Source organism: Clytia hemisphaerica, unplaced genomic scaffold (genome assembly GCF_902728285.1).
Source record: "Clytia hemisphaerica strain Z4C2 unplaced genomic scaffold, Clytia hemisphaerica genome assembly, whole genome shotgun sequence".
Taxonomy (NCBI): Eukaryota; Metazoa; Cnidaria; class Hydrozoa; order Leptothecata; family Clytiidae; genus Clytia; species Clytia hemisphaerica.
The window spans coordinates 526,967-540,691 of record NW_027104166.1 but is presented as its reverse complement, the minus strand read 5'-3'; the positions used below and the strand labels follow the sequence as shown (position 1 = coordinate 540,691).

Here is a 13,725-nt window from a genome sequence, read left to right as displayed (position 1 = left end):
AGATGCTTGTAGCTTGTTTCTTTATAATGATCATCTTTTTTTCACTTTACAGTAAAAGATACAATGTAGAAAAGTTAAAAGCTATACTTTATCCATATATCACAATAACTTACAGAAGCATTTAGTTCAAAAGATGGTGTCGTATGGGGATTACAGAAAACGAACGTGCAAAATATGATGGCATTGTTGAAAACTGTATGGATCCAGAATCAACAACGACAAACCTAAATTGGCTCTTCCAGTTAAAGACCGTTACACAGGGGTGGACGACAGCGGATTTTCGAGGTAAAATGTTTTTTTGAAATTCCTGGATTTCCTATACAAAAGCAATTGACCCTACTGGATTTCCAATCTGGATTTTCCGATACTTTTGAAGATTTTGATAAATTCTATGGAATTTCCAAGGGTTTAAATAAAAAATTGAGCGGAATTTCCGTAGCACTTTTAAAAATTGACTGGATTTCCAAGTGTTTTTTTATCTGAAAATTCCTGTCATCCACCCCCTATATCGAATTTTTTTCTGAAAGAGCCCAATCCGCAAACGTCTTTTATGGACAAACCCAACCCAGCTGACACACAACGTTGTTTCAACGTTCATCTAACGTTATATGAATGTTGTGAACGTTAGATAAACGTCGAAAAAACGTTGTGTGCCAGCTGGGAATGATCAAATTGTAGCCTGCTAAATTATTGCTCACCCAGACAGATTTTTAAATATGATTTGTTGGACCATCCAAAATAAGGATGTATGATACACCCCCTTCTCATAGACCCACTGGAAAAATTGTCCAAAATATCGTCCCCGGTGGAAAATTATCCTCCAATTTTTGTCCCACTGAAAATAATCAAATAAACCAATCCTCACTGCAAAAAATAATGCTTTTTTCCCCATCCCCAATGACTTGAAAACAAAAGAATTGAAATTCCCAGCCATAAAAAATATAGGAATATCAAGTTTCAGCCCGTTATTTTTATCCCCACTTGCTGAAAAAATCCTTCCGTGTCTGTAAGAAGGGGGTATGTATGATCTTTAAAATCCTGAAAAGCTCGTCAATTTTCAGAACATCGTTATCAAAGGGTCACAACTTCAGCACGCATCTTTATGAACCCTGGGTTAAAACTTTCGGACTTGTCCAATTGGGTGGGCCTGTGTCGCAGGTGACCCTGTTTTCATCTTGGTACAAGTAAGTCCAGCAAAAAGGGTCGAAACTGAGCTACTTACGTACCCTTACAATATTGTCGTCGGATTTGTCATTTTATTGGATTTGTCTTTTATACTGTGTATGTTGGATGGAAATGGGTATTTAAGTGTGTGGGTTGATGGATGTGTACTACATGGCAGTTTTTACACTAGGCTCTCTGATAGTGGTATCTGAGAGTTAAGTGGTATTCGAGCATTTGCTTTGAGCTATTTTCAGCAATGATCTTTGAAATTGATTTTTTGGACTTGGACCTACCTTAAGGTAGTCCTTTAAATTAACCCTTGTCCGTTCGTCCGTCCGTTCGTTCGTTCGTCTGTTGCCAGCTTTTCTCGGGATCGGCTCATTAGTTTTTTCTAATTTTTTGCACAATGATGTAAAATGGCAATACCCAAAATGTGACGGAGCCCGATTTTCGAAAAAAATTTTTTTCCGGTCGCCAGGTCCGGAAATGTCCCGGAAAAAGCGGTTTTTTGGGATTTTCTCGAGATTTCATCATTAGTTTTTTCTAATTTTTTGCTCAAAGATGCGTATTAACAATGCCCAAAACATGGCCTAGTCCAATTCTTGAGAAAAATTTTTTTCCGGCCGAAAATGCCGGAAATATGCCGGAAATCGCCGTTTTTCTGGATTTTCATTGGGCTTTTTCCATATAATTGGTTATTTTTTCATTCAAAAACATTATTAATAGCAATGCCCACCATTAAGCATGTTTCAATTTTCAATAAAATTGATTTTTGAAGCCGGAACTAATTTAAAAGTCACCGGAACAACCTATTTTCGCCGGAAAGACAGTATTTCTTGAATTTCTCGAGCTGTACTTTATATTTGTTTATGAAATTTTGCACACTGATGCAATATGACAATACCTAAAATGTGACAGAGCCCGATTTTCGAAAAAAAAAATTTTTCCGGCCGAAAATGCCGGAAATATGTCGGAAAAATCGGTTTTTTGATATTTTCTCGAATTTTCATTTTTATTTTTTTCTGATTTTTTGCAGAAAGATGCGTATTCGCAATGCTCAAAACATGGCCGAGTTGTATTTTTGAGAAAAAATTTTTTCCGGTTTAGTTTACTTATATTTCTATGCTTTTCACACAAAAACATTATTCATAACAATGCTCATTATCAAGCATGATTCAATTGTCAATAAAACTGATTTTTGCGACCAGAACTTCCTATTTATTATTTCCCTACAACCCTTCCCTCTCCCCCATCAACAATCAATGATGAATTTATTGTGTTGTGTATTTTCGCTAAACGCTATATTTTCTGACTGATTTTTTTCATTTTTCTTTTCGCATTGCTATCTAACTTTAATCATCAGGTAGGTCCATTCAGCATATTGCTTGTTGTGATTGGGTTCGCTAGTTTTTGGATTCAGTTATTAAACTTTTTCTTTATCAATAGTTCTGAATTGCTTTCTTTATATTTCGAATCTTGCTCTAGTTCAAAGAAAATTTTTGGCCCGTTGAAGATCGAATTAGAGAGAGTCAACATCTGAAGGCTTTAAAGACTTATGATTTTTTTTAATGTGACAATGATCAACACGTTTCTTTAATTATCAGAACATCCAAAAAGTTTTCGAAGCCCTCAGTTTTGAATTCGACAACTTCATTTCCTTAGAAATTGGGTGCTTTAATAGTCCACGAAGCCTTAACTTTTTTTTGATATATATTGTAGCCCGCCGATTGTTCTCAAATACAATCCCGGACAAAAGGTTGTAGACTTTTCAAAATTGAAAAAAAATCTATAAAATGGCCAGAATTCCCCTCCCCCTCCCAATGTTGTAGTAGTGGGATGGTCACACGGCATCACCACAAACAGTATTGAAGGGAGGGATTTTTCTGAATGTCTTCAAACCTTTTGTCCGAGATTGTAGTTTGTTCTTATAAAAAAAATGTGTTAGGGGCTTGATCTTTGAGCAGTAATAAGATCCCCTGAGAATATCAAGTTTTCAGGCTTCAAACGGGTCGTCAACGTAACGTTATAAGACAAAAACAAAACACACAAACAAAACAATCCCATATAAAAATAAAATATGAAAAAAAAAAACTAAAAGTAATAAGAGTATTAAATAATGGTCTTCAAATTGCTACTTTTTATTAACACTTTCGTTATGTTTTTATTTGCCATGGTAACCGTTAATAAACATTTGATGGGAGATTTTTTTTTCATTATGTGTCTTTGTATGTTTTTTTTTGTGTTGAGATTTTGAGAGATGAGGGATTTATAGACAGAACTGTTTAAACTTTGCATTGGTTTTTCTCGAAATCTCAAATTGACTTGTTTGATATGAGATTTCACATCTCTCATAAATCTCAAATACTCTTTTTGTTATCTTCGAGTGATATGTTTTTAATTTTTCGCGATTATTTGAATGGCGTAATAAAGAGGGTAATCACAGCTATTAGTATAATATCTCTTTAAAGGAGATGATATATAATTTTCTTAAAAATAAGTTATGGTTCATAAAATATTTATAGACAATTTGAACTTTAGAAGAATTCTTGTCTTTGTACGGAAAGTTACAAAGTTATAATTACTTTTTTCTGATTTAGTTTCTCTCAAGTTTTTAAAGTGACATTAGATGTTTATTTTGAAGATTTGTTGATAGTTTTCGCACTCTAGGTGCTAAATCCTGGTACTTTTGATTTTTTTACCTGGACTACCTCACGGGGAAAGACGGGTGTTTGGTATGTGCGAAGGATAAGGTAAGGGTCGGTTTTTGATCTCTCAAAGCCTCTCTAAGGGTTTTGAGATTAGGTCTCGTCTGCAAATACCCGGCCAGCTGGCACACAACGTTGTTCCAACGTTACATGGACGTTGCGAAGATTAGATAAACGTTGAAACGACGTTGTGTGCCAGCTGGGCTACATTCTCCAACCCTACTAGCAACCCCCGGATTACCTAGAGTAGATATTAATCGTAGATATTAATTCTTACGTTACGCTATTTTATAAAAATTTAATTGATATCAACTATAATTCCGTAATTCCAGTGTAATTAACTCCATATATATATATATGGATTATCGCATCTTTTTTAAGAAAGTTCATCACACTAGGTAAATCCAAGGTGTCGGACGGTCGTAGTGGATACCACATTTTGATATATATATTTTTTGTATCCATTTTCCAGTGCAATTTATCTCATTCAAGTTATATCGTCACTCCACATAAATAACAGTCGAATTAGTTTACCTTCTTATAACACTTCATCCGCCCCAGAACTTCAGAGGTCACCAATGCTGAGAACTAGAAAATTCCTTTGTAATGACTGAGTACAAAATGCCGACCGTTGTCTTTCATTTGTACACTTGAAACGAAAGGGACTTCAACTTTTTGTTTTTGTGGGTAATATGACACTTTTGTCTATATAGCATACTTCCTGCTCTTGCGAGTATTTTGTTCAGTTCTACACAGCATTTTAGAGAGAGATGTGTGGACGGTTGTGTTGACTGTTTGTTCTATATTTTGTTAAATGTGTGTTTTTAATTTGAAAGATATATCCTTGGGCCGATAATTTAAAGGTTTTGTTTTTAAATCAGAGTGATATCGTTTGCTTACTCATCACTTTTAATTCGCAAGCTTTTTCACATTGGATTGACACGTATGTGGAGCAAGATTGGTCAGAAAAGGAAAAGAAAAACAATTTTTGCTTATTTTAACATAATATAACAATAGGCAGACACTGTCCTGATATGAAATATCAACAGCTCAAATAAATCCATTAGCAATCATTAACTCCGCAGTTTGATGTTTCTTATCGTCACAGATAGAGAACCGGAATTCTTAGAGAGAATCTGTCTGTCCTGATATGAAATATGTGTCTGATATGAAACGGGAACACTTTAAAACCTTTAAAAACGTTTTAATTTGATAACCTTTTCTGGAGCTATTGTTGGTCATTGTTAAAAAGTTGTTGGACTCAAATTTGATTTGTTGTTATTTTATTTATATAATCTTTAATGAACTGAAGTAAGTTTTTTGGTACACGTAGTATTTCAAAAGGATTTTTACGTTCTCTTTTTAACTGTCATTTTTAATGGTCCGCTACTAAACGGCTTTTTTGAAGAACATCCAATTTTTGATCCCTCTCGGATCTTCTTAGATTTTTGAGTTTTAAGCCTAAAAATGTTCTTAACATGTTCTTATTTTCACCATTTTGTGAGTATTTTTGTCAATTATTCTAAGAAATTGGGTGTCTTAGGGTCCGGGCTTAGGGTCTGCAGAGCCTTAAAATGTATTCGACTTGTTTTTAACATTTTGGCCATCTAAGCCTTATATTCTAATATAGTTTGTTCCTATAAAAATTGTGTTGTCATAAGAAGACCACAGCACAGGCTCCTCTTTGAGAAATGATAAATTTGGGCTATTCCAGAAATAGTCTGTACCCCCTATGTTGGTCAGTAAAACGGGGTCAAAAGTCCAGGTTGGTCCAAAAAATACGAAAAAAACCTTAGGGAGGTCCTGAAAATTTGTGAAAAAAAATCCAGGGGGGTCACCTTTCTCCAAAAAAAAAGACATCAACAACATAGGGCAACATAGGGGTAACATTTTTTTCTGGAATAGCCCATTATGTGTTGTTTTATTGCAGTCGAAGAAGGGAAATTCACGATGGAATTAAGATCTTATTGGAACAGGTTAACACAGAGATAGGGGTATAATATATAAGTTGCAAATCTTGATTTTATCAAAACCGAAAAGAGATTACAAAATAGTGATCATTCTAGTATCCGCCATGTTGTCTTGAGAGTTCGTCACCATGGTAATATCTTAAACAAATTACGTAATCAGCGTATACATATATCTCGTTTAAGTAAATTAACTGTCTGTCTATATAATATAGAAATTGATATAGTGCAAACATTGAAAATATAGTGTAACAAGATCATCTTGCCAAAAATTGCATTTTCTGTCAATTGGTTCAACGTCTTCGAAAGTATTTTATGTTCGGATTAAATTACTTGCTTGAAAAAGGGTGTAGTACGATATAGCATTGTTTTGAGATTGTTTTAAAGGGTAAGGATGTGTTTTGTCGGTTTGAGCAACGTTGGTTCGAGTATACCATGTTTTTTTTAAAGAACATCTAAAATTTTTGAAGCCTTTGGATGTTCCTAACTTTTTGGGTTTAAATAAAGTCTTAAAATGTTTTTATTTTTTCCATTATGAGACCATTTTTTACCCATTTTCCCTAAAAAATCGGATGTTTTCGAGTCTGCAAATCCTTAAAATGCTCTTAACTTGTTCTTTAGTATTTTGGCCATCGAAGCCTTAATTTTCTTATATAGTTTGTTCTTATAAAAGAAAACGTGTTTGTGTGAATTTTGTTGATTTGAGTGTTTTATCAGGAGAGGGATGTTTTTCAAACCCTGGTGTTTTTTTGTTTGCAAACCCAAATTCTTGATATGCGAAAGTCATTTTTCTAACGGAAACACCCTGAAAAAGAAACACGGTGGTCACAATCCAGCTTTTTTCTTTTTTGTGCTTCCGTTAGCCAATATGACGCCATCTTGATGACTTACTTGATATAAGGAATAGAGACAAAAGAATAGCTGAGCTTTCAGCTCTGAAAGAGGGTTAGAGCTTTGTCGTAATTCTCCTCGGTATTCGTTTTTTATCCGGACAATTTTACCGTAATATGTAAAAGACCACATTTGACCTAAACATAGGATATGATAGATTTCAGGTTCCTTAGCGCTAAAAATAATCGAGACTCGACAGAAACTTAGTATCGAAGTTATCGTACGTTACAGTGATAGTAAAGGTGGGAAAGTATGGCGGTATGGGCGTTATGGCGGTATACTGAAAAAAGTCGGCGGGAGAGTTTCGAAGACTGGCAAACTCTACCGGCTGTAAACTGTTTTTGGCAAAAAAGCCCGTTTGCGAATTTTCTTTCTCCTTTGGGCTTATTTCTTAGATAGCGATTTGTCTTAGACTATAGCAGTCTACATTTTTCTTTGATCGTAGAATCAAAAGAAAAAGGATGTATATATTCTTGGGAGCCTCGGTTCGGACCACAAGTTTTGGAAGTAATGAAACCGCTATCAGTCGAATTGAAATAAACTTTTATCTAAATGGATAGTTTCGATGATATTTTGATACCTCATTAAATTTTGAATATTTTTTTCACATAAGGATTTTCAAGTTGGACGTTGATTAGTGCGAGAGATTAGTGTAATGCATCTTAACGTTGTGAATTTCAACATTTCCAGAATTTTGAATTGTCAACTTTATTTGAAAGTTTTTAAATATTTGCACATTACTACCCAAGAGAGCTCTATATTTTATGAAATATTTAAATCTCTCATTCAATAAATTTTTATGATAAGTTTGTTACCATAATATGTTTGTTAACTTATTTCCTAATACCGAATTCATATTTTAAAAGTCTTTGTAACTAAGGGTTACCAAGAAAACAATATGGCAGCTTCTTCTTTCTTTACGGATTTCCGATTGACTATTACCTACTGATTTTTTTCCTTCGAATGTCAAAATCTAAAAGAATTTTTTAGATTTGATTTTATGAAGGTTTTCAGCTATCAAAAAAATTTGTTAAAATTTTACTTATATTTCTGTCGTCTTGACAACAAAACTGGCTTGGTTTTTTTCTTTTTTCCCGTGTGAAGGTAAAATTATGCGGAATTAATCTTCTAGTATTTTGATATTGTTAAATTATAGTGTTTTAAAAGAAATATTATTTCGAAAATGTCTGAGAACATTTCTCAAATTGATGTAAATTAGATTTTTGAGTGCTCTATGATTATCACCTCTTTCCTAGGTTTTTACTCTTTTACTTACTTTGCATATTCCCATGGTTTTTCACCCAAACTGAAGAAGAAGTTGTGTAATTGTTTATAAAGGGCTTAAAACTATGTTCACGCACATCTTAGATTTTATGAGGTTTTTATCATGCTTAGTAAAAAATTAAGCAATTAACCTTGATTTTTTTGGTTTTTCAAATCTCAAATCGAGTTTTTCACCGTGCAAGTCACCGTGGCTTTCACGGTGAAAAATTAATAAATCACCGATCTAAAATTTCATATTGAATTGCTACTTTTTACACCGAGAGTTGGTCAATACGTATAAATTACCTTTCCATAGCAGATCTTGTCCTTTGGGACACTTGTTTTTTTTTTAATTTTTTCTCAGTGGATATTAACTTTATCAAAAATAGTACTTGGGATACATATACGAGAGTAAGATTATGGAAGAATGAATCCGAGAGATTGTTAAAGTCATAAAAGTAAAAATTTCTTTCATCTTGTTTTCCAGCTAAAGTAACATATCCTACCACACCACAACAAATCAACCATTATGGGTTCATGTACAAGCAAAGGAGGTGTTGTAGTGCATCACCATCACCATGACGACAATCATAATGAAAATGGCAACCTACCAAAACAACAACCCAATCAACCACCTGTCAATCATCACGAAAATCAAGAAAACATTAAACCCGTTGTTAACCATGAAAATACACAGCCGTCAAGAGGTAGTAAAACCACTGTTTCGTACAAAGCAAATCTGGCCGAAATTTCGTCTCCAAAGGGAAAAATACCTAATTTCAGGTCCACCGGGGAAATTGACTTTGATTTAATCCCAAGTCGTTCAATGTAAAAGATTCTATTGGATCTTTTGAGCTTGAATGTTGGAACAACAGAATTTCTACCCCAATATACAGGTTGCAAAAATAAAGTTTGAAGTCAAATCACGCTTTTGCTCGAAATTTTTATGTGCTTGTTACATGACCTTTATTTCTGATTGGTTCGAATTTATTAATACTGAGTTAAAAACCAAGTAACATGGGAATAAAGTCACATGAACTTTTTCGAGTAATCACATGTTTTGACTGCACTGCTATAATTTTGCAACCTGTGTATTGGGACTTCGATAGAAATTTTTATCCCCGTGGGGAAAAGTTTCACCGGGGCTGCGAGACAAGTGTGTCAGACTGTTGCTTAGATTTAATTAAGGTTTCTTAACTTTCACGTACTTATCTTTAAATCATCATTTTAAAAAATATTAATGATTTTTTTGAAATTCTTACTACAGACGTGAACGTTCCTATCAAAGAGGAGAGTCCTCAACCGGAGGAAGAACGGAAAGCGGGCGACGGGCAGGATATACAACCGGACTCTTCTTCACCGAAAGAACAAACTGAAGTCAATGTGATTGAAGATGCTAAAAAAGAAATTGAAGATGCTGACGAGGTATGAATTCAACCTTATTCCTGATTGGCGCAAACTATCAAAACAAGGTCTATCTAAGCTCTAGTTTAGACTGCATTTAGTAGGGGGCCAAGCCTGGGGTTCCGTGACATCTTTTTTAAGACCTAATCATTTTTAGTCTATTCCAAAGAACAGTATATTACAAGATATTTTTGAGAGGGAGGACGCGGATTAGGCCCGGGAAAACTCTTTATGACCAAAATAGTGACGCCATAGGCAAAACTGCAAGGAAAAATAAGGGGTAGGAGAATAGCTGATTTTCGAAAGTCAAAATAAACGAAATTGATTGGTACTATCTGATAGAGCATGAAATTCTGAACAAAAAATTGTATTACAACAACTCTGTGACTAAAACACACAATAAAATGCAGCCGCTTTAAGACCAACTAACTGTCAGCTCTACTGCGATTTGACGTCAAATCTTGTCTTGGTCAGTCTTGATCGTACTATGACGTCGGTATGTTTTTGAACTTCAAGCGGCTGTATTTCTTTGTGTGTTTTAGTCAGAGAGTTGTTGTAATACATTTTTTTTGCTCAGGTTTTCATGCTCTTTCTGATGGTACCAATCATTTTGGTTTATTTTGACTTTCGAAAATCAGCTGTTTTCCTACCCCTTATTTTCCCTTGCAGTTTTGCCTATGGCGTCACTATTTTGGTCATAAAAAGTTTTTCCAGGCCTAATCCGCGTCCTCCCTCTCAAAATTATCTTTTAATATACTGTTCTTTTGAATAGACTAAAAATGGCTAGGTCGTAGAAAAGATGTCACGGGACCCCAGGCTTGGCCCCCTACTAATTCTCTACCAATTCAGCAAAGTCCGCCGTCTAAACTAAAGCTAACCTTCACATCATATACCTATCAACCCTTTGTAGTGCGATTGGCTTTTGAGGAAAGGAAAGCAAGTTTTTCCCTAGCGCAGGGCATTTTCAAGATTGCCTCTAAAACAAACCAAGCGAATTCCCGCTAAAACTTTAAGATATGAGAGACATTTCACTGTGGTGGAGTGGTGTAAACAATCATAACCCTTTAGCGACGCTACTTACTCATTTTTCATTGGTTAAAGGTATATCAGGCAACATTAAATTCCTTGTATTTCAATTATATTTATACCTCTGGTTCATCTTACAGGTGACAAGTCTTGACCTAGAACAAACACCACTGGCAGAAACGATACCAAACGAAACGGCAGAGAGTGAAAGTAAACCAGAAAATCCTACTGAAACACCAGCAGAGGAAACTCCAACGTCAAAAACAGCAGTAACAGAGGAAACCCCTTCTGTTGATGCTCATGCAGAAGAAACGCCAGAACAAGCAAAACCTAAGGACTCAGCAGACCCTGCTCCTGAGGAACCTAAAGAAGAAGGAACTCCTGCAGACCAAACTGATGAAACGACTGCACAAGAAACAACAGAGGAAACCCCGTCAACAGAAAACGAAACTAAAGAGGAAACCCCAGCAGAAACAAATGAAACTGAAGCAACACCAGTAGAATCAGCTGAAAACACAGAAGATAAACCGTCAGAATCAACTGAGGCTACAGACGAACAGCCAGCTGAATCAACTGGTGATGAAAACCATAGTGAATTCAAAGAAGAACCAAAACCAGACGAAAGTACAAAGGCTACAGAAAGTGCAGAGGCAACGGGGGAAAGCGCAGAGGCTACAGAACCAGAACCATCAGCTGAAAATACGGAAGAAGCACCACCGATTAGTGATGAAGGTGATAAGCCAAGTGAGGAGGCTTCTCCATCTGAGGACAATGCAACTGAGGAAGCTGCCCCTGAAAGTGAAGAGGCAGCCCCCGTTGAAGAAAGTCAGGAGCCAGCACCAGAAAGCAGTGAGCCAGCTGTAGAAGAACAATCGGAGGCTCCCGCTGAACCTTCAGAGTAACATGTTTGCTGTTATAGTTTTATACAAATGGAAATGGTCTATTTTGACTCCCTTTTTGGAGTTCTCGCTTGACTCTATCTTGTAATAGGGTGGAGTTAGTTTATATGAGCAGTGAGAAGCCTGTCTGTCTAAAGCCCAGCAGACAATAAATAGTTTAACGTTCAGTTTGGGACCTTACTTGTTCCCCAGGTAGCATCAGCCGTCCACAGCATCCAAATAACGGTACGCGGTCTTTGTGTTCCATTTTTGGACGCCCTTTTGAATTTATGAAGGCTAAACGACACGAGGTTATAAAACTTTACTTTGGAAAAGTACGTTTGTCAATAGGTATATATCGGTGGATAATAAATTTTGTAAATATCTGATTTAACATTATAATTTTTTATGAACACAAATAATTGGGAAAGGGCGTTTCTCTAATTTTGACTAAAAATCGTAGTTGAAAACTTAACAAAGACTTATTCGTAGACCTTTAGGAGGATATACCCCATGAAATTTGAAATTTTGGGTGCGTTCAGTAAATATGATAAATATCAGTCTGGGGAAATAGGGTAATTTTCGCGATTTATTGCAAAGGGAAAATCAGATCCATGTTTTTCCCGCAAACTTTTAGGCTGCACGTATCCCCTCTGATGTTTTGAACATCCCCTTCTCACTAGCCTGTACCACCCCGCCCACGATCGTTTAGTATTTTTTGAAAAAACTTACCGTGTTATCTTTTCAGTCAGCGAAGAAAAGTTTGTTACAGGCTACCTCCTCAAAGACCTCGTAGGATTTTTTCATGTTTTTTAACGGCGGGGAACTTGAATTCCATTGTTTTCAAGTCAGAAAATTCAGTGGGAATAGAAAAAATAGCACAATATTTTGCTAATGCTATTAGAGGATTTGTTTATTTTATTTTCACAGTGGGAGGGATGCTCATTGTGTTTAAAATTCCCACCCGAGAACTACCTTCGTGGTTGTGTTTTTAAGTATTTGAAGTTACCTGATTAGTAAGTTTTTCTTACGAGAGGTCTTTAAATTTCATTAAATTTGAATTAAAAATTTGAATGGCTAGAATTAGCCTCTAGCCATTCAAGCTTTTAATTCAAATTTAATGAAAACACGCTTTTTTTATAAGAATAACTTCTATAACTTATAAGAGTATCAAGGTGAGATTTCAGAGTTAGAGCAATGGACTTATTGTTTATAACAATAGAAAAAGAAGAATAATGCTCACCCAGCCAAAGTACACTATTCTTATAAAAAAAAGCGTGTACAATCATTGGATTTCTGAACCTTTTTAAGAAAATTATCGTTTCATTTTACACACGATATTAGCATTCCTATATCAAATCAGGGGATGTGGGCAGCCAACGCAAACTCATAAAAATTGAGAGGGTTAAAGAATTCATAAGTTTTTATGAGCCTTGTTATAACCGTTGTAAATATGGAACTATAAAAAAGTTTATATTGTATCTGTACTTTAAGTTCAAAAATTTTTAACCATCAAAGAAGAAGTGTGCTTTTAGTAAATAATTTCTAAAATTCTTTATCCCTTTAGCCTGTTTTCATAGACATACTATCGTTTAGACCATATATTTTAAAGCCCGAAGCTGTTTCAAGCAAAAAAAAAGTGAATATCGCAAAAAATATTGCTGTAATTCTATTGTTACTGTCACGTGACTTAGATAGGATTTCACACTTTTCAGCAAAAGCACGATATCTAGCCCTTCGGGCTTTACAGTATATGGCCCCCAAAACGGAGACGGCCCCCAAAAAGGAGGTTTTCATTAAAATGAAGATTCTGACTTGTAGATTTATCAGAATTAAACGATTTTTGTTTATTTTGAAAGAATGATGGTTATACTTAAAACTGAGCATGTTTTTGCTGGTTTGAGACAGATTCAAAATAACATATTTGCGTCTAAAAGAAATATTTTAACACCAAAATTAGATAAAAATTGCATATAACTCACTCTAGCTCCTTGGATATTGAAAATAAGTTATGAAAACGGGGTATAGGAAACTTTCTACACCTAATGCCGTTCAGAAAATGTAAATACATCTGTGACTTTAGAGGCTGGGTAAAAGATATAGCATCTTGAAGCTTAACCAGTATTTAGGAGCCCTAGAATCAGCATTGACTAAACCGAAAAAGCAAAAAATCTTGGAATTCTATTCCTATCACCTTGAGTTAATAGTTTATAACAAAAAATTAACATTATATATAAAAATTTTCGCTGAATCAGCAAAAACGGCAAATTCTTTTTTTCACAGCTTATTCCATACATGAATGGAGAATACATGAAAAGAGATTTGTTTTCAAAAACTTGATTAAGACGTTGTTAAATCCAAATTGTCATTTTGAAAATTTCTAAATTTTCAGTTTTGACTTTGCAATATCGAAAATTTTGAAATATT

The 13,725-nt window shown here is 35.0% G+C and overlaps 1 protein-coding gene across 2 annotated transcripts; it reads left to right on the top strand.

Moving 5' to 3' along the window:
• The first annotated feature begins 38 nt into the window (after nucleotides 1-38).
• LOC136814217 (fibrous sheath CABYR-binding protein-like) lies at nucleotides 39-12,834 on the top strand. Of its 2 annotated transcripts, none has more exons than XM_067070731.1 (4): nucleotides 39-285; nucleotides 8,478-8,697; nucleotides 9,258-9,415; nucleotides 10,561-12,834. In XM_067070731.1, the coding sequence occupies exons 2-4, from the start codon at nucleotides 8,520-8,522 to the stop codon at nucleotides 11,320-11,322; spliced, it is 1,098 nt and encodes a 365-aa protein (XP_066926832.1). In that variant the 5' UTR covers nucleotides 39-285; nucleotides 8,478-8,519; the 3' UTR covers nucleotides 11,323-12,834. The 2 variants fall into 2 exon arrangements, with proteins under 2 accessions (XP_066926832.1, XP_066926833.1); XM_067070732.1 differs by lacking the exon at nucleotides 39-285 and adding an exon at nucleotides 3,750-3,914.
• The last annotated feature ends 891 nt before the right edge of the window (nucleotides 12,835-13,725 follow it).